The sequence below is a fragment of the Vidua macroura genome, chromosome 8 (assembly GCF_024509145.1).
Source record: "Vidua macroura isolate BioBank_ID:100142 chromosome 8, ASM2450914v1, whole genome shotgun sequence".
Lineage (NCBI taxonomy): Eukaryota > Metazoa > Chordata > Aves > Passeriformes > Viduidae > Vidua > Vidua macroura.
In genome coordinates, this window is record NC_071578.1 from 19296448 (window position 1) to 19322679 (window position 26232).

At 42.2% G+C, this 26232-nt stretch overlaps 1 protein-coding gene and 1 long non-coding RNA gene across 7 annotated transcripts in view; one reads left to right on the forward strand and one right to left on the reverse strand.

Moving 5' to 3' along the window:
- Positions 1-26232, forward strand: part of PAX2 (paired box 2) — an 87501-nt gene that overhangs the window by 9612 nt on the left and 51657 nt on the right. For all 4 annotated transcript variants that reach the window (XM_053983379.1, XM_053983377.1, XM_053983378.1 and 1 more), the window contains exon 4: positions 24184-24269. In XM_053983379.1, coding sequence (XP_053839354.1) covers positions 24184-24269 — 86 coding nt within the window. The remainder of the gene's footprint in view (positions 1-24183; positions 24270-26232) is intronic.
- Positions 455-26232, reverse strand: part of LOC128810501 (uncharacterized) — a 187506-nt gene continuing 161728 nt past the window's right edge. For 2 of the 3 annotated variants that reach the window (XR_008438052.1, XR_008438054.1), the window contains one exon: positions 455-592. This is a non-coding gene — a long non-coding RNA (uncharacterized LOC128810501). Of the gene's footprint in view, positions 593-16507; positions 16709-26232 lie in introns of those variants that run through there. The other variant, XR_008438053.1, reaches the window with a different exon arrangement.

Consider the following 26232-nt stretch of genomic DNA (forward strand, 5'->3'; position numbering starts at 1 on the left):
ACCTCCCCCTGATTTGTACCTCTATCCCAGTTCTTGGATGGCCAGGTTCAGTACTGGGAGCTCCCAGTTAGTTCTTAGCTAATGCATGCCAAAGGTAAAGCATTTCAGGGTTCAGTCAGTCTTCTGGATACACTTTGGACCCTGAGTTCCTGAGAACAGACCTGACTAATACCCCATGGAAGAGAATAGAGTTTAGTGGATATATTATCTCAGTCAAACTGCTGGATGCTTTTTTGATCTTCTCTTAGGTATTGGGTATCCATTAATTTCTAGTGTTAAGCATATGGTTTAGGGAGATGTTTCTATTTTCACAATATGGCAATTGGCTAATGATGCCTAGTTAAAGTCTCCAGTAATTATGTGCTTTTAAAAATACATATGGAAAGACACATACATTGACATGTGTTATAAGGACCAGTGAAATATACTTGTACATTGAAATATTATTGAGCGTATGGCCAATTTCAGTGGATGCAGTTTAGAGCAAAGAATGGCATATACGAAGATCAGATTTCTCTTAACAGTTCTGATATTAATTTTCTGACTGATCTTAGGCAGGTCACACAAACTCCTTAGAAGGTTGTTTTGCCATCTGTAAAATGAAAATAACAGGTTTTAGTTACTTCTGTAAAACTCGGTATGATCTTTCACTAAAAATTTCCATTGCATTCAACACATAACGATAAAAAGTTCAAAACTGGAGCTGGGTTGTTTTACATCAGCTGAGGCTTTAGCTCATGCAATCGAGGTAAATGTAACATTTCAAGACAAACATTGTCTGGCAAGAAGCAGGGGCTGTGTTATATGTGGAAGAAATCAGTATTGCGCAAACAGAGCTTTCTGAGCCACCCTCACTAGCCAGCAGCACTTGAGAATTCCCCAAAGGACATCCTGGCCAAAGTCACTGTGAATCTCTTCTTGTTTTTCCTTCCCCCTGAACAAATCCGTAATTCTTGGAAGACAGGTATTGAGTCTAGGGAGAAGTTGGAAGAGTACAGAGTATCTCTAATGGCAGCTTGTTCATAGTGATCAAAAGCAGTGACAACTGCATTGTCTGCAGTGAGCTTGGGGTGAACTGCCCGAGTTTTAACCTGCAAGTGTGTGTGTGGGTGTGCATGTCACACAAACCTATCACCACTGCTGGTTTTTAGTAGGCACAAGTCAATTTTCTCAATATAGACACCAAATATTTGACTTGTCATATAGACTGGATTTGCCTCTGTCTGACATTGTTTTGGTGTGAGGGAGGGGTGAAGAAAACTTGTCCGACGGTACTCAATGGAGATTACCAAGACTTGTAAACTGGCATTTCCCGGCATGCACAGAAGAAACTTGGGATTCTAGCAGGAATCCTCTCTCCCAGCTGAGGCTGAGTCTAAGGTTCCTATGCGGTTTCCTGCATCAGGGCATGCTTTCAAGGTGGAAGACTTCTACTGCCAGTTGCTTTCAGCTGAGCAAAGAATGTAATCGGGTCACACAGGGCTTCATTACAGGGAATATACTCCTTTAAATTCAGACTCTTTTCCATCAGACACAAACCTGGTATTATCTTCTTTTTATCATTGCAAATAAAGGACAGGCTCATAAAGCAGAGGTTACAGACAATGTTACTGCAGCTGAAAGAGTAAATGAATGCTCATAGCATTTCTCTTTGTCTTATTCATCGTATCTGGCCATTGGAAGGTTGTATGGGGGAAAGTACAATAAGCTAGTCGCATTTTTTCTAATTTTCATATTGCAGAGATATTAGCTCAAGAGAGCTAGTCAGCAAGTAGAATTGGTTGTGCCTGGGAAGTTTTGAACTCCCTGTTCTGTGAACCTTGAAGTTCAGAACCGTATCGGCCCCTTTATCACCTAAAATTCCCAGCCCTTCCTTTTTCTATAGATGTATAAAAAGCTCGATTTTTGCTGGAAGTTAAATATTTTCAAGCTTTTGCAACCACTGAATTATTGCTGCACTCTGCCATAGAGGTAGCTGCAGTTCTGTGCTGGGTGAGTGAGTCTTATGGAGCTGAACCTCACTTACCAGAATCAGTATTATGTGAAAAAAAACTCATTTGACTTTGGGAGAAAAGAGGAGAAAATATAAGTGGCCTGGCCAAGAAATGACGAAGGGGTGAGAACAATATAGTGATCTGAAGGGCACAGTCCTTCCAACAGGAAAGGAATTATTCACGTTTAAACAAAGCACTATAGGCAGGAATGAAGGGAGGGAAATAAGAAAGGAAACATTTAAATGGTAGCAGAAGGTATCCTCTGATAGGGAGGTCCATTAAAATGTGGAATTGCATCCCATAGGAATTCCTGATTTCTTGGAATATATATAAGTAGGTGGCATTAATAACAAGCAAGTATACAATAAGAAATAATCTTGTGTTGGCTAAAGAGATAGATAATGGTCTAGCAGGCCAGCTGGACCTTTTACGATACGATGACATGGTGCATACAAAACCAAGTCGTGTTTTCAGACATATATCAAATATCAGAAAACTCTCATCGCTAACCCCAAAGCTTATTTAAACAAAAGATTTTCATTTTACTTGAATAACAGTACATGACTTCAAAACAGTTGAACAAGCCGGAGCTTCACTTAGATTCCATTGTCCTTAATTAAGGCATAGTGAAATTCAAATGGAATTTAAGCTCTCCATTTAAAATCAGCAAAATATTTAGACATCACACTTTTGCTGTTGGTCTCTATAAATGGAAAGCTAGAGACTTCTAAAAGCATTTGCCATTGGTCTGAAATCCACATAGCTCACTGGGGGTTTAGGAAATCCCATCTGTGTGTAGATGGCTCTAACAATGATTACTACTCATGAAAGCATCAGAAAGGTTTGAGTTCTTCTCCAAAATGATTATTTTTAAAATTGAGACTAACAGGAATGAGGATTTTTTCCACTGTAATTAAAATTAACCTATTGGAGCCTATAGCTGCATTGCCATATTTATCAGTCCCAACTGTTTAAAAACGCCAAGGTAGAGCCTAAACTGTGTAATTGGCATAAGAATCATGGGCACTTGTAATACAATGTAGGTTTGTTTTCACTTGTTTTCTATTTTCTACTCTAAATTTTAATGGGATTTGGATATCTGACTCCTATTAAACATCTTAAAAAACATCTTAACAATGCAGTCCTTTGAGTCTTCTGAGAGCTGACAGGTCCCTTTTCAAGCCCCCACAAGCACTGGCAACATACTTTATTAAATGAGAACTGAAATTCTTATGCTACCACTTGACTAGAGGAGCTGGAAAACCCAAAAAAACATGGTTAGGCTTGTGATGAAATACTAGACACTATGATATTCAGTGCTAGCCTCCAGTTTTCTCTATTGCCGGTAACTGAGGGCTGGTTTTGAAGCACTTAAATGGCTATCTACCCAGCTGAAAATCACAAATCTAATCTCTCAGTTTCCAAACTCCTCAGGGTGCACTTACAAATATTCATTTCCAATCAATTTACACCTGCTAATATTTCTCAATGCTTACATGTGATCACAGAGTCAGAAGAAATGCCAGTGCTTACTATTTCTATTGCAATAGCATAAAGAGGCTCTGTGCATAGATCACAAACCATTGTCCAAAACAGGCACAGCGTAAATAGGAATTTCTTTCAAGAGGCACTTTTAGAAAATCACTATATACACATGTCTTGGTTTACACCAGCCCCTTAGCTTCTACTAGGTTCATAATTCAGACAGTCCTCAAGGTTTCAGGGGTCCTGGAACAAACATCTTTGTCTGTCATAAGAAATGAGATATGTGGGAAGGGCTCACTCATCAAGTCCAAGTCTAGGTAAAAAGCAGAGCAAAACTGAAGAGTCCTTTTCTATGGGCTCATATTTGACAAGACGGAGGCTGAACACCAGCCAGGCTGAAAGAGCCTCCCCCCTCTTCCATGATAAGTAGGCATATAAATAAATAAATAAATGGCATCCTAACTGCACTGAGAACTCAATAAAACAATCACATCAAATATGAGGAGGTATAAATCTCATGTCTGCACAGGTAACCCACTCAATTGCTTTTATTACGGCTCAGCCTGACTCCATTTATTACCATCCGTGGCCTGGGTGAAGGATGTTTGCATGGAGGGTGGTCTCCTGGTGAAATCCTATCCCTGGAGCAGTGACAATCAGCCCATACAGAGGTGGATTTTGGTGGGGAGACCAAAGGCAGATCCATCTGTCTGCATGAAAACTAATCAATAACCCTGTAACTAGACCCCTTGTCACTGGGAAATGGACAACACAACAGTTCAATCCTGGAGCCATAGGAGAGCAATAGCTGTGGTTCAGGTATGAAGAATTACAGGATATATGCATGAAATGTTTGAGACATATGGAGAGAATATGTCTGTCCATACAGACACTGAGGAGGAGCAATGATATGGGAGTGTAGAGGGTACATTAGTATATAGTATGCAGATTTGAAAAATTTATGTGTTCAGAGGTGGGTATGGGGAACAAAAAAGCCGAACTATACTGCATTTTTTTTGTACAGGACATTTATACAGGCACTCTTAAGCACAAGGCAGATAAGTACCTTTGGGAAAACGTGCCCGTTGGTTGGATACTACATATTGGTATATGGTAGAGAGGACGTGTTTCTGAGCAGGCACGTAGGTGGTGACACAAAATGCTGGTACGCAAAAGGAAGCATATTCAGGAGTTTGATGCAGTCAGGGAAGGATATTCCTTTGTCCTTTGTCTGGCTTGGGATTTATGTGTGTACTAGTTTTGACAGAGAGGAGGAAGAGTGATGTGCCAAAAGCCTGAGCTAACAGACTGTGAGTACACAGATACACTTCCCAGAAAATGCTATATATGAACCAAACCTCACTGTTAATTCAGGAAGGGAGATTATGGTGCCTTGTCTCTGCCTCTATGAAAAATAGAAATAGGACATTCCTTGCTTTTGTCATCCCCTAGCTCTGCAGCTCCTGTAGCATTTCTAAAACCTGCACAGTATATTGTTCTCCAGGCTTCTAGCAATTCCCTAACACATGCACACATACCCAGGTAGGATGGAGTTTGCCTCTAATAATTGTTCACTCCTGGGGGAAAATTTACTATTTCTATGTTTAGCTCCATTTTCAACAGATCCTCATCCTTCCAAGGTAAGAATTCTTCCCTCTCTTACGGGTCCAAGGCATAAGGGTTAAATAGCCATCTCTGCTTGGAAGACAAATTGCTTCAAGATTAGTGATCAGCTCTGCTCAAAATGCCCATCACTGTATTTCAGTTGATAAGGGTGGTACCCATGTTTTGCAAGCAGACTGATGTCTGTTTGCTAATTTACACAAGGAAAAGCAGAGACCGCAACCAGACAACAAAGTCACAAAAGAAACCCTCACGTATCTGTCAGACAGGATGCCGTGTACCACCTCTAGTTCCAGGGCAGTTTGCATAGTTCTGGCAACAAAAAGAGCACTCATTGGTCAGGAAGGAATAATATCACAGCCCTTTGATTCCCAAAATCAATTCTCATTTGCTTCAAGCTGGGCCAAAATACAACAGCAACCTCATTACCCCACTGTCCATTTTCAAGCGCTCACTTTAAAATTGCACTAGATTCTTTGAGCACTAAGATTTGGGCTCTTTCTAAAGGGATTACTGCCTTTCAATATACCCATGTTTCTCTAAAAATTCTTTTAAGAACAAGCTTTGGTCATCTGCCTCTACAAAGAAAGACCGCAGCACGATGTAGCTAGGTAATAGTGCCTGCTGTTAATATTTGTCTAAATTTAGGCCACTTCTTGGTTGTTTAACTGTAGACTTTTGAACTTGAAAAATTAATCATTTATACATAAATTACACATACATAAAAATACATATTCATTTACAAAATCAATGTGAATGGAGGAGATGTATAAGAGAAGAGAAAAGGGAGGAATAATATTTCTGAAGAAAAGGATACCATGTTTGCAAACCAAGTGCACAAGGAAGTGTATTTCAGGGATACACTATGTACAAACATTCCAAGGCAGTGTAAGTAGAGGCAGAGTGGAAAACGTGCAATGTCCAAATTCCCTTTCTGTATGTAACAAAAAGAAAATTTAGAGTTTAAAAGAGACAATATTTGTAGTGCTGCTTCTGACAGATGAGCCACAACATGGAGTTTCCAGAATAGGAAGACAGCACAGTTCGGCGGGGTTGGATAAGGAAAGGGCAAGAGATAAGGATGGAGTGAAAGGCTAAAGCAGATTTGAATTGTATAGTGTCAAAATCAGACCTGCTGTGGCTTTCCAGAAGGCAGTTTGGGCCACTGTGCCAAATAAGATGCTGAGTCATTCAGTATCAACATTCAACTCCCTTATGTGGCTTTAAGAATTTCAGGCTACATGTGTGCCTGAGTTTAGGGTCTGTGAGTATGAAGGTAGACAGGATGGGGACAGAGTAAGTGGGTCTGGCTGCATGTAGACTCCTGTGAGAGGTGCAGGCTGGAGAGCAGGGAGGAATTGCATGGATGAGTTTGTATGCTTGCACATGAGACAGCACAAACAAATTTGTAAAAATATGAGCGTCATGATTCTAAATCCCCTTTGCAGTTTACGTGAGTTTTTGTGACCTGCAAATATTTAAAGAAAAATACATGCCTATGGCATACCTATTGCTCTTCATGCCCCACAGACAAAATTGGGAGAGCTGGTGGCACAGGGTGACATGAAACAGAAAGGAGTATGACCCATTTCAGGTGGATGTGTATACAAGGAAATGCCCCTGGCACAGTGAAAGACAAGGGATAAAGTGATCCTGGGGAACACAGTCTTTTGAAGCATGCATGCATAAGGAGCCCTGTAAGTGAAGCCTTAGCACTGTTCAGAGCACCACCTTCCAAAATGAAAGCACTTTCTGCACTTCTTGAATATGCTCCAGGATCACTCTGTGCACAGTGAAGTAATTTGAGCATGGAAACCTGGGTGCCTTTGTGCAGATAAACCTTTGAGTCTCTATTGTTCCACTAGACAATCTTCTCTGTAATGGATATTTGGGTGAGACATGCCCTATACCCCACGACATGTGTACAAGGAGGAGCATTGGGCATATCACTAGGGCAACATGTCCAGCTGGGAGTATAGACTTTTAGCAAGTAGGTATTATTGGTCTGTGTAAGATCTTAGTCTTATCCATGGAAACAACGTTGCAACTCTGCAGTTACATGCAGGGAGTCACAGTGGTGAGCAAAGGCACAGCAATACGTGGGACTCTGCTCGGGATTCTGTGCCACTGCTTCCCGATGGCCAGAGAGTCTTCTAAATGTACTGATGAACTATGGCTCTAAGCAGATGCAGGGGGGAGTCCTAACAGTGCTCATATCTTTGCCAGCAGTTCTTTTGGACAGATGTGGGGATAAGGTGCTTTGGGAGCTGTACCACCAAAGTGCTGAGGAAACACAGCTGGTGAGATGGGCAGTGTCAATAACGCAAACACGTGTGGAAGTGTGTGTATGACAAAGTGGCATCTGCTGAGATGTGTGAACACAAAAGGTGTACGACAGGGTAAATACATACATAAAAGAAAATGTCAAGCACAAATGCAGGGTCTTGTGCCTCTTGTGGGTACCAAGCGCAACCAAGGGAATGAGGGGTGTGTATGGCATGATACATTTGTCAGGGAGTGGATATGTGGTAGTCTACCTGATACATGATGCAAGAAGAGGATACCTGGGGATAGTGGGGGCAGAGGAGATTACACTAAAGGAGATATTTCTAATTATAACTATAGTTTAATGCACTGGACTCTGCCCTTCTCTCCTCTCCCCCCCCCCCCCCCTTGCACTCTTTTCCTCATTACCCAGGTTATCTTGTTTGGGTTAAGAGGCCAATTTCAACAGACTATAATTGAAGAGTGAACAGAATCTGATAAGATAAGGAAGGGACATCATTCCTCAAGGGATCAATAGAGGTTTCATGTTCCTCCTTCCCCTGCTGTGTCCCTAACACGCTAACACTCTGTGTCCATGGGCCTGGTTTATTTACTCTGCTTGTCTGCAAGACTGGAAAGGAAGTGCAGGAGTAGAGTGGGGCTGTAGCCTGTCTGCCACACAGCCAGAGCAGGCAAGGGGGCATAAGGAAGGGACCACGGTCTCCTCTGGGACTCATGAGGAGGCAGGGAGGTGACAAGTCTGATACCCTCCTGGCTCTGGCAGGGGCACAGATTAACAGGAGAGGTGTTCACCTTTGGCCTTTTATCTCATCGTGCTCTGCAACAAAAGGATATTGATAATTTTTCTTGATTTAAACTTGCTTTCCTTAGCATCCATGTCCAGACAAGCTCAAGCTTTTTATAAGCACTCACAGGCAACCTCTCAGGGCCCCTCAGGGTGACTGAGGCATAATTACCCCTTCCACAAGGAGGGCTGGTAGCTGCTCCTGAGTAGGTTTATGTTAGTATCTGAAGTTCAGGCTTGATGGACCCAGTATCTCACAAGCTGTTCTTAGCAGTTTTTTGGACCAAACCGGCATGGTTGGGATCCCTTTAAGAAACATGAGGCTGTCTCAGCAGGGAATACAGGTCCTTGTGGCAGGGCTGCCGGGGCTCCCACACCGCAAAGGCAGAGTTTGTTCCACTCCTGACTCATGCTCTTTGGCAGGAAGATGTGTATCTCACAGAATCAGTGTGAGATCCGTAGGAACCCGTGCCCATGTGAGATGCATATGAAAGTGCAGGCAGCTGGGGCACTGTAAAGAAGTCCCTCCAGGAGGCCCAGCCTCTCACATCAGGCAAGCTCTGTGGATGTTCCCCTGTCCCTGCAGCTGGCATAGGAATGCTTAGGCACGGGGAGATGAGCTGAGAGGTCAGCACAGTACAGGATACAATCCAGATCCCATACAACAGGGCTGGGCAAGTTGCTGGAGAGACTGAGACATGGAGGGGTCTAGGGCTGAGATATCTTCTTCCAGCTGATTTCTCTTTTATTTTTAACACCCAGAGAAGCAGACGCTGAGAGCAAGTCAGTCATGCAGTGAGCATGTGGCAGAGTTGGGAATACAACCCAGATCCCCTGACTCCCAACCTCAGGCTTTAACCACTAGACCATGCTTCCCTCTAAGCCACCTTGAACTTTCCTCAGTGAGGATGGGGGCTACTAAGCCTCTGTGGGCTGCAGTTTACCAAGCTGTCAGGAGTGTGCTCACTGGACCGCCTCACCAGAGACAGCCTTCCTCACGCATGCTAAAAAAGTTGAAAAGAAATTCATTTCATGGCCGGTGGTTGCTTAAAAAAGGCGATTCCAGCATATGTATGTGATAAATGTTAACTGTGTATTAATCGCATTAAAGAGGACCCTATAAACTTTTCATTTCTAATTAAATTCTGGCCGGTGATTCTGGCGAAGCCAGCTCACTCCGGGCCTTTGTTTATGTGGAAAATTAAAATGCAAATACAATGGAATTTATTTCCATTACTAGAGTGATATGCTGGGCTCCTCTGTTTAACAGCCTCCAATTATTTTTCAAACAGGTCTCTCTCCCTCTTTCCCTCCCTCTCTCCCTTCCTCACTCCCTCATTTTTTTCCCTTCTCCCTGTTACCCTGATGCTGCTACCCCAGTGTGAGGGGTGGGATCTGGTAAAGCAGTGGTTGGGCTAAGGATCATGTAATCTGTTCAAGGTCAAATTCAGGCCAGAATATGGAAGAGAAAGTGGGGAAAAGAGCGTGAGAGCACAAACAAGAGAGCAAAGGAAGTAACAAGGCTTGAGCTAATGCAAGGATGAGTAAGGAGTTACCTGTTAGCATCCTCACTGAAAAATATAAGCTAAATTCATTGGCTTGCTAAATCCCAGCCATATAGACGGCCTGACTGAGAGAGGTCATAGATCTTTCCCTGATGAGATATTTTGATGAGAGGATACAAGTGAAAACTCTCTCTGGAAGTTTTCCGGATCTTTCACAGTCTTTTTCATAGACTTTGTCTGGATGTGACTGCTGCTGGGCTAAATCCTGATGGCTGAGGAAGGACAGAACAGGCCCAATGCCAGACACATTGCCTGCGCAGAGCAAATAAATTCATGCAGCAATGACACATAATCATCAGCTGAAAAATAACTGAACTCTCTTGTTCATTTCCAAGGGACCAAATGTGGCCACACTGTCTTAAAGCATTACTGCACAATACCCGCACAAGTCAGAAGCCATTGCACAAACCCAGAGATTCATTGTACGATTAAAATTTCTTAACACATATATTTACTGCTAAATGCTGCTGACACAGAATCCCATTCTTTCTTACATATATGAGAGACCCAGGTCAGTTCAGACTTGGGAACATTGCTAGTCAGTCACACACAGATCAGAGGCATCTGTTAACTGACACAGATGCCCTTCTATGCATTAATGTAGAAAGTCATACAAGAAGACCCTTGCAAAGGCAAGCGTGCACTTCACTGAAGACATATAGTAATTTATAGATCCTTTCACAGACTCAGTCAAATCTATTTGAAGCTGCACAGAATTGTCTTGCATGTAATTGTGAAGAACCTTATCCAAAAAAATAACTGAAAGGTCTTAGCAAAATCCCTGAGTACACAAGAAGATACAGACGCGTTGAAGCACGCAGCAGAGAACCAGCCAGACATGCCACCCCATGTGTCACACACACACGAGAGACGTACCTTTGGCATGCCCCGCAGGCAGGGAGAGCTCGTGAGCCAAAGGGATATTCTTTTAGTGCATGTGAGCATCTTAAGGAATCACCTAGTGTAAATGATCCTGCCCCAGCCGAGACAGGGAAACAGGAGAAGGACACATTCACTTACAACACTGAAAAGAGGCCATTACCCAGTCAAACAACCCAATCCCTGACATCATTATTCAATACACAGGAGCCCTGAAATGCACACTAACTCAATCACACGATTACAAAATAATACTGATGGAATCAATGAGACAGACATGCAGACATACAAAGCACACCCAGCCTGGTGTTAATACACAATAACAGCCGCCCAACAAGCGAATACAAAACAACCATTCACGACCACAGGGCAAAACACCAAAACATGGGGCCACATTCTCAAGGGAGACTTGAAAACTCTGGTAACAAAACCCACCCTTGCCAGAGGGGTCTTAGGGTATGGGCAAAATCTGGCAGTTATCAGTCTAGTGAGCAGAAATAGTAAAAAGCCTTGTTGAGCAGCATAACTGAGCAGATTCATGTCCTAGTGAGGCTGGTGGACTCCCAGGGCACTCAGAACTATTCAGGATTGCACCCACAGCCTTGAAGTAGACTGATCTAGTGAAGTGACACCTGCTCAATGACCAAAAGCATCATGCAGGCACTCTTAACACAAGAAGGGGTGCATGACATTCAAGCCTCACCAAAACACAAGCCATTATAAGAAAGGAAATCCTACAGAAGATTACAAACAAAACAAATTCACACCGTGGACAGATCAAAATACTGTTCAGCACCCAAAGCCACAGAACCATCTCACAGATGTGCCACTGCAACACAGCCAAATCCTCTTCCCAAACCACAACAGCACCCCCAAACCCAACACAGCACTAGTGTCTTTCCTCTTCAGAGAGGAAAACAGCAAAGTGACACATAGAACAGGCTCATAACGCCACAAACAATCAACCTTCTTTGTGCCTTGCAGATTGTGCCAGACCATGCTAACCCAAGCCTTAACACACAGCCCAAACAGCCAGCTTTTGCAAATCCTGCATGATCTTCTTGGGAGGGTGATGGGGGAACCACACTGTAAGTCCTTTCCCTGGCACAGCAGGCAGCAGCTCGTAGCAGGTTGCATGCACAAGAATGTGCTGTTATTGAAACAGCCAGCAAGGCTGGGGGAAGGCTGCTGTTGGTTGTGTGTGCCTGCGTGTGTTGTGTGTACAGGAATTCCCCTTCCTCTACCCAGTGCTGCTGCTTGTAGCCATTAAAAAGCCCAGGTCCTCATGCTGGGTGTTCAGTGAGTATTGATTTGGTCTGCAAGCAATTTTAATATTTCTTCAGGGACTTTCCAGCAACAGCACAAGTCATTAATTCACCCTCCCAAATTGCTTATTCAATAGAAGGAACATGGCTCCTGAATAAAGTCCCAGAATTTATGTGACTCACATGAGTCAGGAGGTCAAACAACTGTTATGGAGCGAAGTTAAAAATCCAAATAAAATATTGACACTTTTTTGGGAGTGAGAGGAGGGGGAAGGGGGAAGGGAAAGAAAAGGTATTTAAAATAGGGTTTTGTTGCAATGCCCCCAGGATAAAGAATGGAAAGAGATTGAAGACAAGCTGGAGTTTGTAAAATCAATGGGATTTATTGCATATCCGCTTGGCATTTAATAACTCCTTCCTTTCCATCTTCCCCTGCTCTGTTTGTACATGGGGGAGATAAAAACTACAAATAGCCAGCCACAAAGTACACAGATGGACACCCCAGACACAGACACACAAAGGTAGATGCAGGGATGAATGTTACTGGGAGGCAGTGGCATAGCATCAGAAGGTCCTCTCAGGACTCAGTGTCTTGACTGAACCAGATAGAGCCATTCACTCAGGGAATTGTATTATGGCCATATAGTACCAGGGAGTGTGTGTCCACAGTCCCAGTTTAAAAAAAGGCTGGGAGGGGAAACTGAGGCACAGAGCTAATTAAAAGACTGCTCACTCACAGAGCTCATCAACAGGGGTCCAGGTCTCCTGGTGCCCAGTTTGTGTTCTTGCAGCTGAATGATGGTGCCTTTTATGAGAATGAGAGCACTCACAGTGACCGAGCTCAGGCCTCAAGAAGGCACCCATCTCACAGGAGGGACACACAAACCTCACAAAGAAACGGATCTACAGACACCATGCAAGCCCATCCACATGCAGATAGGTGCACACACAGATACAAATACACACATGCTTTCACTAAGCTCATTGACGTTCAGAAAGCACCAGAGCCAGATCACACCCAGAAGTGGGAGCACAGCTGCAGACAGACATACAGACTGACTGACTGCAATGGCCTGTGTGCACAAACCCACGAGCACACCATACACACACTGATACAGCAGTACAGCCCCGCAGAGCAGCACAGCCTCACTGAAAGTCACTGCCTCTGCAAGCCTTAAGGTTTTACTTACAGGGGTATCCTCTAGCTAGCTGCACATAAATGGATGCCCACAGACACTGAAGTGCATTCTGCACAAGCATATTAATATATAGGACTGTCTCCTTATTGCATTATACTGTGGCTGTTTCAGTGAAACCATGCTAATTTTCTACCACACAAAGATCTGAGACTGCTGTAGCCATCAAATAACACTATTCATAAGCAATAAGTCCATAAAAAACAGCACACAAAATATTGCCTAACCATCTAATCAAACAGTCCTGGATGGCTTGTTTGATTTATTTGGGGTTTTTTTTCTTTGTTTGTTTTGTTTTGTTTTTGTTTTTGTTTTTGTCTGACTTTTTAGCAAAATCTTAGGGCAGCTGCTTTCTGAGATGAGATTTTCCAAAAGGCAATTTTTCAAGGGCTTTTTTGCATTGTGATAAAGATATTCAACAGAATTTCCTTCCTAAGGTATCTTTTGCCCAAATACACAGTGTGTTTTAAAATTAAGGAAGGAAATGAAAATTTTGAAATTTCCATAATGAAGCTCTAAAAATATTAATGTTCTTGCATTAAAATATGCTTCTGTCTTACTTCTAAGGTTATTTTGTTCACAATTGATTTTGCAACTGCCTTTTAAAAATGACATGATACAATCTTCGGTTCACCTTATGCTACCTCCTGTCTTCTTAGAATATAATACATTAAAAAAAAAAGTAAAGGGAGTGTAGTTTTTAAAATACCATTGCCTATGTCCCCCTATATTCCTTTGCCTATGAATCCTGATTGAATCTGATCTTGTTGAACTTAACTTATATAAAAAAATTAAATACATGCTGATTTACAGCTGGAGGCATTCTGACTCATTAGGTGAACGAGTACTTAATTCAGATTAAGGGGACCATGTTTTGAAATCATGGAACTGAATAAAATCACTACAATTCTCTAGAATATCATGATTTTCAGAAATAATCGATCATAATTTGCAATATTGTATTCCACTGCAAAATCCTAAACTGATTGAATAATTTGAATACTTCAATATTTATAACTCAGGTCTTCAGGTAGTGCTAAACAATTGCTGCATCTCTTCTGTGTTTACCCCAGCTAGTGCCTGGTTCAGCAAGTCAAGCTCTAGACAAATCAGTCCTAGAGATCACTAAAGCTCACTGGGAGAAAAGTTGCCTGCATGGGGATGTAGGGATAAGGAAACACTTGTGCGTGTGGGAGGATCATTTAAACTGCTCCTCTTGGGAGGTTGGTTGTCAATTCGGAGTTGTTGAAGGAGTCTCAGCTGAGATGGTTTCATTGAGAGGGAATAGAAAACAGGCTTGTTTACACAGGGGCAAACAGGAAAATTAATCTGAATTAACTTTGCAACTACATTGGTTAAAAGCATTTAAACATTGTTCAGGTGCTCATTCAAAATTTGAGTGTCCTAAATTGAATTAAGTTCACTTCATTTCCAAAATGAATTAAGCTAAACTAAATTAAAGCTGCCTTAATTCTAAACAGGGGAGTCAGAGGTGTAATGCAGTTTAACTAGACCACTTTAATTTCACACATTCAGTTAATTCAAATTATTTTGCAGAGCCTTATGTAGATAAACCCTTAATCTGCTAACTCCTATGGACCAGGATCCAGAAAAAGGAGACCCAGAGGCTCAGGGTACTCCACCAGCCCCCGCAACTGTAACAGAAAAGGATGGATATAATAGGTTGGTGAAGGCTCACAGAAACCCACAGGTCTGCAGTTAATCAGATGGAAGCCAGATATGGTTTTTTTAAGAATAGAGCAGTTCTGCATTCACAAATTTACACAATTATGCAAATGTACACACAGGTATGGGCCTTATAATGCAGCAAGGTTGCACATAAATTATGGATCAGTATTCAGATATGTTAGCTATTACATCATAGATATTATAGCCTTGTTAAAGACTAGTGCTAGGTGGTTGTGACTTATTATTTGTAATAAGTGTCTGCTGTACAAAAACATATAGATAGCTGATGATGGTTACAAGCCACATGTCTGACTATTTTCCCATAAAACTCTGTTAAAACTTGAAATGGTTGAAAAAAATATTTATGAATTCTTCATAGGGCTGGAATATTTAATATATGACCCAAATATCTAACTCCATGTAGCCACAGTTATGAATGCAGACCTACAGGTAAAGATAAACAGGTATGCTGGCTGTGTGGGGAATTAAAACATACCAAGAAACAAACACTAATGCATTTGCCAACACAATATGGACACATAAACATACAGCTTGTATCTCTAAACACTTGACCTGACAGTGACTTACATTAGCCAAACAGACTGGTTTCAGATTTATCTTTTCACTATATAAAACTGGCTTTGTTCTATAAATACGAAAACTAGACAATCTTCTACAGAGACAGGCACCAACTTGATGCTAGGAGTCTGTGTAGCACCCACATCCTGAAGTGCTTGATTGTGCTTAACTGCTTTGGGTGACATGATGAAGAAAGGAATAAATGACACCAAGAACAACAAGGATTAGAATAGGAAGGGAAAGATTCTGGTTCTCTGTTTTTGAATCAGAAATTTATTAAAATTCTACATTTCAGTGTAGTTCGGACCTGCTTTTTCAATAAAATTGAAATATATTATTTTTATTTTTAGCACAGTCACCAATTCACCTGAAAAAAGTAATTTTAAAGGGAAAACCCACAATTTTTCCTCTCTAATAATACTTACATTTTTCTTACAATTTTGTTGATTTCTTTACAAGCTGAGGTAAAAATACCATTAGATTTAATAGACATATCCTCAGCAGGTTTGGTTTTTTTTTTTTAATTTTGGCAAAAATCTTCTAGCAGTAAAGGGTTCCCTGTGAAAATTTTCCCCAGTTCTGAGGAATGTAAAGGAGGTACACAAAATGACATCCCTGTAAAGGGAAACATTTATTTATCCAACACATGCAAGCACATACTGCAGTGCAGCACTCTGCAGGACACAGAGATAATACACAGCTAATACACAATGCTGCCAAAACCAAAAGTTAAAAAGTCCTGAGTCAGTACCCTCCAAAATGAAGAGACTGGCATAAAATTCCTTATGCTGTAAATAAGATTTTTTTTTTCCCTTTGCCTCCAGTTCTGGCCCCTTGGGAATCAGCCAGGTCCCACTTCCACCTGGTCCTTGCAGTTATGAAAGCCAGAAATACCTTGGTATTAAATGAAAGCTGAACTAATTGTTTATCTTTGAGATCTGAGCTTTTACACAAAATGCCAGGTATGGCATAACTTGCAAGAGGGATGAGAATGTTATCTACATTTATCTGATTCCTCCCAGTTCAAGACTCCCTTCCTAGTACACACATGTCTTCTGTTAATCAAAATGAATGTCCACAAGGAATTCAGCACAGACTCCTGAATTTTAATAACTGGAAATGGGCTCAAAGCAAAGCTTTCAATTAAAAGTTCCCGTACTCCAGATTAAGATATTTAACCTTGGCAAGCCCATGTGTTTCTGTAGGTCTTCTTAACTCACCCGCTGGCACAGCCGCTGTTGTGGCAGCTCCAGCCCGCGCTGCGTGGCAGTCACCGTGTGCTGGCAGCTCCTGGGGCTCTGCCCTATGCCAGCTCCGTGCTGCTGCTGCAGCAACACTGCTGGCAGGACTCAAGCTGGCCAGTCTCGAGGTAACAGAAGATGACACTCTGAACTACACATCATTGCAGAGTAGGTGTAATCAGAAAACAATTCTTAATTCCTAAGAGGTGAAAAATTTCTGTGCCTTTTCATGGCAGAAATGCCTTGCTAGTGAAAGGCATTTTAGCTACTAGTGCTGCTTTTCTCCTGTTCTCTTCCTGTGGCTTGTTAGTTTTACAGCTTTTGGTCTTCTGTTGCAGAGATTATGAATTTGTTGAGGGGGAAAGGTAGATCTGTAGCTGCTTTGATGGATACTTTAATGGATGCTCTGAGTTGAATGTCTGCTCCATGGTTGCCTATGGTATAAAAATTTGGACTTGATGACCCAAGTGGTTCCTCCCAGGCCTGTGTTTCTACATCCAAGACCAGTAGTACTCTTTTTGTCATTTAAGATTTCCTTAATTCACCTTAAAACCAGGATGTCAAAAACCCAAGGCTCAAGTTTGCTTACAATATTTTGGTACCTGTATGATATCTTCTAAATGTTTGGATTTTAATGAATTTCTGGAAGAAAGCCTTCCAGACATCAACTGAGTATAATGAAAGTAGAAACACCTGCCTGAGGACATTTCTATCCTGCACTCACTGCTTGAGTGCAGCTTGTGTAGACATACTTCAGCCACGTTTAAGCCAGCCAGCCTGGGTCCTGATGGCTCTGTAGCCACAGCTTTGCATAACACAGCAAATATTCAAGTACACCTGTTTCCCAGGTGGGCAAACGGTTCTTACAGCCTTATACAGCAATTCATTCTAGGAGGTCAGGCTAGGCAACCTATACACATGAGGCTGACCACTGTCAATCATCAGTACCAGGGGCATGAAGTTGCATACTATTGCTCAGCAAAAGGATGTGGCAGGCCAGCCTCCTGCCTGGCACATCTACTCTCAGAAGGCAGACATCTCCTTTCTCTCCTTCTACCCCTCTTCCCTATATCTGCACTTGTACCATGTAGCACAGCAGAACTGGAATGGGTAGAGATCTGCTAGAAGCTGAACGTTAATGCTCTGCTCAAATTAAATGAAATAAAACCATATGGTGTCATCATGGGTCACTGATTTAAAACAACAAAAAAAATCCTAGCTCCGCTCTAAGCCCTTCAGATAGTAAAACTGATGCTGTGAATTGTGTGTCTTCTTAGAGTGCAGTCAAGAAATGCAGTGAGAGAAATGGGCAGGACTGGGCTTTCTCTCGTGTTCATAGTGAGCAGGCTAACCTGGAACAAAGTGACACTTTTCTCCTCATGTCTGCAGGCATGATGTCAGTCTAGCCCCAGTGAAATTGATGGACCTACACAGACTAACAGCACATACAGAGTCAATTCTCCTCAGAGAGGGCTGGGATTGTGTTTTGAGATATGTAAGGCATCTCCATTTTGACCTCTCATCTATTTGGAAGATTTGGGAAAACAGATAATCCCTCTTCATGTACCTTTTAGGACCATCAATCTAATTAATGTAATTGATCTATCATACTTGCGCTTATATGCTAACATAGTACATGATCTCTCCTTTTCCAAAAGGTAGGGAGAAGGAAATGCAATTTTCATGATAGAAGCAAGTTTGAATGTGTGAAAATTGCTTGTGGCCCCTGAATATGGCAGGGTTTGAAGGCATTCTGCTGTCTTGGCAGGGAGTGCCAGAGCCCCAGGCCAGCTAGTGAGGAAGCTGCTCCTGCCAATGTCAGCTGTTTGTCTGAAGGTTCTAAGTGTTGCAGTAGATTCTGAGAGCAGTAGCTTCTACTGCTCCCACCTTACTTCCTATGAGAAATTATTGGTTGGCTTTTATGTAGCAACCGCAGCTCTGATCTTCCCAATTACATCTGCTGTTGCAAATTAAAACACCACCACCAAAGCCTGTGCAGCTGAAATACAATTCCTGTTGCCTTTGCCCATTTCTCTTCACGTACACCACTGTCAGCAGGGTACATGTCACTTCTGCTTCAAGCAGGAGAACGAAGCCAATACTGTGCTACAGCTCGCTGAAGCACTTACTTGGCCCCTGTTTATTAGAGAGTCTGAGCCCTTCACTCCTCCTTCCAGCTGTCCTCACTGTGCCCCAGGTGGCACGGCAATGCTCCTATCTTCACACTTCAGGCAGGAAACAGAGCACAGAGAGAAATGCCATTTGTCCAAACTCTTGATGAGAGAGGTCCATGACAGAGCAAGAACTGAAGCCCTTCCCTAAATCGGATTAGGCTCTAACTATCAGACTTTCTATTTCCTTTCCTTCACCCCCAAATCCCTTGGCTGTTTTTTCTCACCATGTTACAAAGCTTGCTTTCTATTTTGAACTTTGGGCAAACAAGATTTTCCCTCCCCCCTTCTTTTGCTCAACCGTGAATTCAGCTGTGTTTCAACCTATGCACAGAAACATAAGACTGTCTCCTGTTTGAACGGAAGCCACATTCAGAGCTCTTTATGCCTCTGCAGCACCAATCTGCAGGTGAGATATTGCTGGCTCCAAGGGGGCTTTCACCAAAGACCCCAAACCTGCCTCTTCTCATCCCATGTTGTCCCTCTTTGCCAGCATCCACCAGGATGGTCACAAGCCCTTTTGTAGGAAGCCGTCTGATGCAGAGAAGGCTTCAGTGTCTCTCTCACTCAGCGCTGCCCCGTGTGCCCGCGGCTCAGCGGCACAGCCCCGCACTAATTAAGCAGTGCGGCACAGCAGGGTGTGCGTGCCTTGGCCATCACAGCCTCCCCTGGACACAGTGCACAGAAAAGGCTGAAGCTTCACAATGTTAGCCTTCCAAGAACCGCTTTAATTGCCCAGTAATGCACACCCTGGGGTCTTGTAATGTGCTTCTAATATGGAGCATTTAAAATATGAATACTCCAAAACAATTAGAAGGAGTTTGGTGCTCTGCTGAGTGTATCCTTCCACCCTCAAAAATAATCCACGACAAAGGAATCTGATCAAAGTGAGGATACCAATGCTTTCTGAAATATGTCAGGGTCTTCTTGAAATATGTCAGGGTGTCTTGAGGCATCAGGACACACAATCTTTCCTTCAGTTCAACTTCACTCTGTTCTTCCAGGATTAAGAGAATTGCTAGATTGTGACTCCAGATTATTCAGTCCTACCTTATCTCCCTCTGATCAGCCCTAGTATGATTTTTTTATTTGAGATACCGTCAAAACACTCTGCCAGCCATAGTAAGAGAGAAAAAAACATAGACTATGTTAGGCTATAAGAGAGTTTGGATAGAAATGTCAGAGAAGCAAGGTGAGTTTTCTGTGATCTTTTCTATGTTCTTTAGCAAGTAATTTCTGGACAAGTTTAGAAGTGATTTTCTACTTGCTTATTTACAAGGCGTGAAAGTTCTTCTCAGAAAGCACTCTGGATCAGCTAATTTTAACTTCTAATATTTCTTGTTACGTCTCTTGATTTGAGCTTGTTACAATTGTAATACTAGAAACAGACGATTTTTTCTGTCCATCTGTATTCAGAATCTGGAAAAGGAATTCCATTAAAACTGACAAAAATAATGAAATAGAAATCAAAAATTGGAAATTCATGATCTAATGTTGAACATTTACAAAAGTCAAAGGCATTTGGAAATAAGCAGTTGGTTTCAGCTGGTGCTGTATGTAACATTAAGTCTAGAAGGAGTTACTACAAGCCAACTATAGCAACTCATGAATTCCAGGATGGATGTATAATTCACAGTATGATACTATTTACTGTAATGACATTATATGCCATCACTTAACATAATACTGCATATTAAATTCAGATTGTGAAATGAAGTTCAGTTGCTTTACTGCAATCAAAGATCTATAAATGTCCTGTTGCTGAAACTTCAGAAGGTTATGTATTAAATCTGTTTATATTATCCAAAACTCAAAGTAGTCAACTTGTACAAAAATCTCCCACAGGAAAATGAAAAATGGGAATTTACAGTAAGTACTAGTTTATGTTCCTAATTAAATACAAATGCTATTATTGGAGTCACTGATTGTGATGGAATTAGAGCAGGGATGAATTTAGTCCAAAGGGTCAATTTCTCTTGGAAAAAGATGTTTGAAAATATTGGCATTTATCTCAAGAAATCAGCACTGCTAACTGGTATGCCAGGACTTGTGTCCCTTCTGCTTTTGGGAAGGGCTGAGGACGTAATCTTCAAGACTTGTTTTTCTCCAGTGTCTGAAGGCGAGAACAACCCATCAAAGACAGCAAGAGGTGATCAAGGTTTTGTGACCTCTTATACAGCAGTAATCCAGAAATCCTAGATTTGAGGCAGCAGAGCTGGCTTAGTGCGTATTTCAATCCCTGGTAAGGGTGAGAAGCTTTCAGCAACACTGAAGTTTAAAGACAGCATTATTATGCTGCATTTGTTGCTACGGAGCCAGGTCAGCTCTTTTCATCTTTCATCTGCTATTTCATTAGGTGGTCTTTTGTAGGACAGACTCACTTGAAGCCTCTCAAAGCAGCAGCAGTGCTGCCTAGCTATTCTGCTGTTTATCACTGTCCCTAAGTGAATTGACCCAGGGGGATGCACCGCCGTGTTCTGTACTGAGCATTAGAATCCTGAAATTTCCCCTCTTTCCTTGAAACACTGGACTTGAATCATGACTTTAGGGCAAAGGAACATGGCTGGGGAGAGTCTTTTCAAGACCTGCCTCTTCTTTTAGCCGTAGAAAATATGTTCTACCAGATACCTCATTAGGTTCACTGTGCATTTGATGCCAAAAATTATTTGACCCAAGCCACTGGAGGCAGCACAACCAGAACTGCTCCCCTCTGCTCACGGTTTCCGGACACTTTCTTTTGACATAAAACCGGTTTCATTCTTAGGAAGGGAATGTTTCTGAACAGAGCCTTTCACCTCTGGGTCACCAGCAGAAATCTGGCCCTGCTTGGTAGTGACCGAAAATCATTACCAGCTGACAGCTACTTGGTGCAATGAGCTGGTGAGTTTCATTCCAGTTTCTAATGGACACATCTCAGTAAACACAGTCACAACTGGCACTAACTGGTGTTCTCAGCCAAGAGACCTCAAACTGAATGGGAAAGGAAATTGAACCTTCCTCTTCATCCCCTGCCTGGGTTTTGGAATATTATGGACAGGCACTTTATACCTGCAGCGTTTCACAGGCTGTTTTTACTCTAAATGGGTTTTTGAAACTTTGCAATTTTCATGCAGCATGATTCAGCACAGCCTGATCTGCCATCTCAGTATAATTAGACTCATCTTATGGTTCCCCTCAGTAGAAGCTGAGCTGTCTGGTGCCATCCCCCAGTACAAATGTTAGGTAAATCTGATGTCATATCTCAGTATGAATGGAACTGTCTGATGTCACCTCAGTGCTAACAGGACGTTTTATAATATGTCATCTAAGGCTGCAGGGGAAATCTTCTAATCCATTCACTATGCTGCACTACAATAGAACATAACAGAGTATAATGTGTAGGTTAACTTAGACACCCTCAGGCAGATTTTGGATAGATGGATAGATGGATGGATAGAAACATTTATACAAAGTATACATATATTATATCACTCTATTGATTTTAAAAAAGTTCCAGGACTGCCTAGCTATAATGAGATTTTTGAACTTTGTGTTGCGATCAATGAGGGGAATATTATTGGCGTGGAGAATTGATATACCCGCTCTCTGTGGCTTGTTCTGCTCCTGGACTGCCCCTGCCCCCAAGGTGTACGATTCCATCAGACACTTAACCTCTTTTACAGTGTCATCAGGCTAAAAGGAATCTAATAGTGACACGGGACTTGTGCTCAGCACTCTGGCACTATTGCTTTCCTGTCACAAATAATTTATAGCTTTCTATTTCCATCCCTTTGCCTGCACCCCATCCCCTTTTTCTGTTTCTCTGGGCTGGGGGAAATCAATAAACTCACACAACCAGAGTGGCACTTCAGGGGGTTTTAGGGGGGAATGTGAGACAAGAGGGGAAAAAAGAAAAAAAAAAAAAGAAAAGAAGAAGAAAAGTTATATTATTTGCTGTAGCACACTTTTCAGATTAGCTCTTCACCCAGTACATATCGCATGACCTCAGAATCTGGCCCTGAGGCCTTCAGAAACTTTTTGTATAGGTTTTCAGCAACTATAGATTAGGGCATCTGGTACCACTGATCTATATGGTGTGAGGATCAGGATCTCCATCCTCAGCTAGAACCTTGACATTCTCTGTCTCCAGCTATGTCCAGGCACTCCAGCTACTGGTCAGGCTTCATCAAGCTTGTAGCAGAGTTTTCTAACATTCCGAGGTGAGATGTTCTCTTTCTTTTCCTAAGAAGGCTTCACTCTCAGAAGTAGTGATTTTTTAAAATTGCCCTCACAATGTCTCTGCCTATCTCTATTCATGCCATAGCATGCACTAGCCACACATTTGCTCTTTGAAGTTTTGCCAACTTATTCTTTAGAACAAATTTTTAAGGGAAGCTGTCAAGTGGGCAGGAAGAATCTTCCATTTGCTTTCACTTTCTGGAGAGATTTTTGGGTAGAAAATAAAGCTAATACTATGCAGGGCCAAGAGTTCCAGAAGCTCAGGCTGAAGAGAATCTGCAGCCTACACCCCAGCTGGAGTGGCTGAAAAGAGGAGAGGCTTGTTCTAATCTCAGAAAGGAAGTTGGTTTCCATGGCTTTCACAGGTCATGGCTTATTTCCTGACTTCCTTGGTGGAACCACTGTTCCCAACTCACAGATACCCAATATCTGCCAGCAGTCAGGGACCTTGCCTGTCAGGTACTAGGTACTAGTGATTTTCTTTCACCACTGACCTCAGCTGGATTTAAAACAGCGACCTAGAAGTGAAAGATTTCACGTAACAAGAAACAGAGCACTGACAATTACAGTTCAGTTTATTGTCATTCTGAGCTACATTATAAGCTTTGTGATGTCTTTTTGAGTTCCCATGCTGTGTTCATTCACCACCTCACAAACACCAATTTTTTCCCTCTTTGATGGACCTTTTTTCCCTGGTGATCTATATCCCATCACCAGTCCCTACAGATGCCTTCTGCTTTCACCTCATTTATGAAGGGCAAGGGTTTTGGGCAAGCCTTCCACAGTACAAAGCATTTAGTCAGTCAGAAGGGTATTTTTCAGGTAGACAATAAAATTAAAGCTACACCATTTGTAAATTCAGCAATGTCTCTATTAGCTGCGAAGACTGCACTGTGATTATGCTCACAGATCAGACCATAAATGACAATGCAGCTGCTAGCACACAGAAGATCCTAGCTTGCTCACTGAACACCACCCTTATGCAGTGAATACCCAACTTTGGGATAAAGACGACAGAGCAGAAATAGGATGATTCTCTGAGAGCTGGTCTATTAAAGCAGTAGAATCAGGACCACAAGGCAAATGAAGCCACTCTGCTGCACCAAGAGCTCAGATCGAGCCTTCAGATTTTGGTATCTGGGACTGTGGGTCTGCAAAGGCACAGAGAAGATGCATTTGAGTTCTGAATGTGTTTCACTCTTTTTCAGGATCATCAGAACCAAAGTTCAGCAACCTTTTCACCCAACACCAGATGGGAGTGGGACAGGTGTGACTGCACCAGGACATACTATTGGTAAGTAGACTGGCATGAGGGGTGGTGACAGGTCAAGTGGAAATGGGGATGAAGCTTAGTTGAGGGAACAAAGTCTGACAAGCAGATGCTAAGCAGAGCAAAAGGGAGGAGGGGTGTGGGGAAAGAAGGCTCCATGAAAAGCAGAGTTTTCTATTCTTTGTCTCCCCTGTTGCATTGCAGAGAAGTGAATCACAGAGAAACTAGCCCAAAATAGGGGTTTGCCCATGTCATTCTGCCTTAACGTCCATTTCACGTTCATGCTCTCTCCTTCATCTCCTTATAGAGAAGTATTTACTACTGTCCTGTCTAAGCATCAGTCTTCACCTTTTCCCTTGTCCTTACTCTGACTCTCTTTTTCCCCCTACCAATTTTTCTTCTCTGCCTTTGATGGAAGTGGTCCATTTCTTAATGGTAGTAATACACAAACATGGGTAAGATATTCCAGCTGCCTCACAGCTAAGTTCTTTATTGTTCTAGCTCTGCAGTCAGGTATCCCCATGGGTGCATTTCACTGAGAAAGTGCATTTTTTTTTTTTTTTTTTTTTTTTTTTTTTGCTGCGGGAGATGTTTTGCTGGTTTGTTGAGGTGAACAGAAGATGGAGGCTGTAGTACAATGACCAAATGCCTCCTAGTCTGTTTAAAGGTACTGTGTTAGATGTGTGATGAGATACTTTTTAGTCTGTGGGCTGTGGGGTGGATATGTCTGTTCGTGCTAGCATAGCTTTATCTAGTGACAAACTAGAGCAGGAAAAACATGCAGTATTCTGGCATATTGTGAAATACGGTGGCTTATTTGTGGCCTAAGACTTTCTTAGATTCTGTTGGTTATTGAGAATCTGCTGCTACACAAGGATTTACACAAGGAAAATGCTCATCTGCATGGGACAGAGCTGGTAGATGTCCTGTACACAAACTGCATTCAGGATTACAATGGGCCAATATGGAAGAGCATTTCTGGATGCCCTTTTAATATGGACTTGCTCACTGGACTGGCAATCACTGATCACAACAGATGGAGCCGGCAGATTCCTTCTTGGAACAGTAGTGCAATGTCTAGGGAATGCAACGGCTGAGCTGGGATAGTGATTGTGAGTGCTTCTAGTGGAGTCTCTCATTGCTCTGGGAGGTTCTAAGGAAGTAGGTCTACACTGGAGAGTGTTGAAAGGTTCTGCTCCATCCTGAAAGGCTTCTGTTGGACGTATTGATTGCTTCAGGTCAATGCTTTATGAGCTGAATGATGAATAGTGGCCTGTAAGAGAACTGGGATATTCTTTCCATTGCTGGGACACGCTGGGACACAATAGGTAGCCTGCTGGATGCATAGGTCTACCTGTTCTATTTTCTAAAGGCCTGATTATCATGAAGGGATCACTTCTAATTTGGATTACTTGTCACTTTTGATATATTGGAAATTCACAAGCAATCTTGGACAGCCAAGTGGCCAGAGCATTTTGCCTATTGATATTGGTCACTACAAAAGGAAGGCACTAGATTCTCATTAATCTGGGTCTTAGCATGTATCACCCAGTCATTCCAGCAGGGAACTGAATTTAATAGGCCAGCACTGAAGTGCTTCTAACCTATGCTAAGAAGGTAATTTTTCACTAAGTGTTTCAGGTAGGCATGTAAGAGGCTAGTCTGCCTAGGACAGAGCATATGCACTCCTGGTGAAAAAATGCTGAGAGGAAATGATCTGGTAAAATATGGATGGACTATGAAGTCACTAGAGAAAGTGGCCTATGCAGCATTTCACTCGATTACCTTGAAAGTCTGCTCTGAACTGGAATGTAACAACGTTTAGCTTCTTGATGGAATACCCTTGCTTGTTATCAATGGCCCTGTTTTGGAAGGCTGTGAAGCTACAGTATAGAAGTGGACAAGCAAAGCTGGGATGCAGCTTTGCTGGGATACAGTAGAGTAAGTCCTTCAGCAGGAGGGACCGGGAATCTGTTTAGTGCCCAGG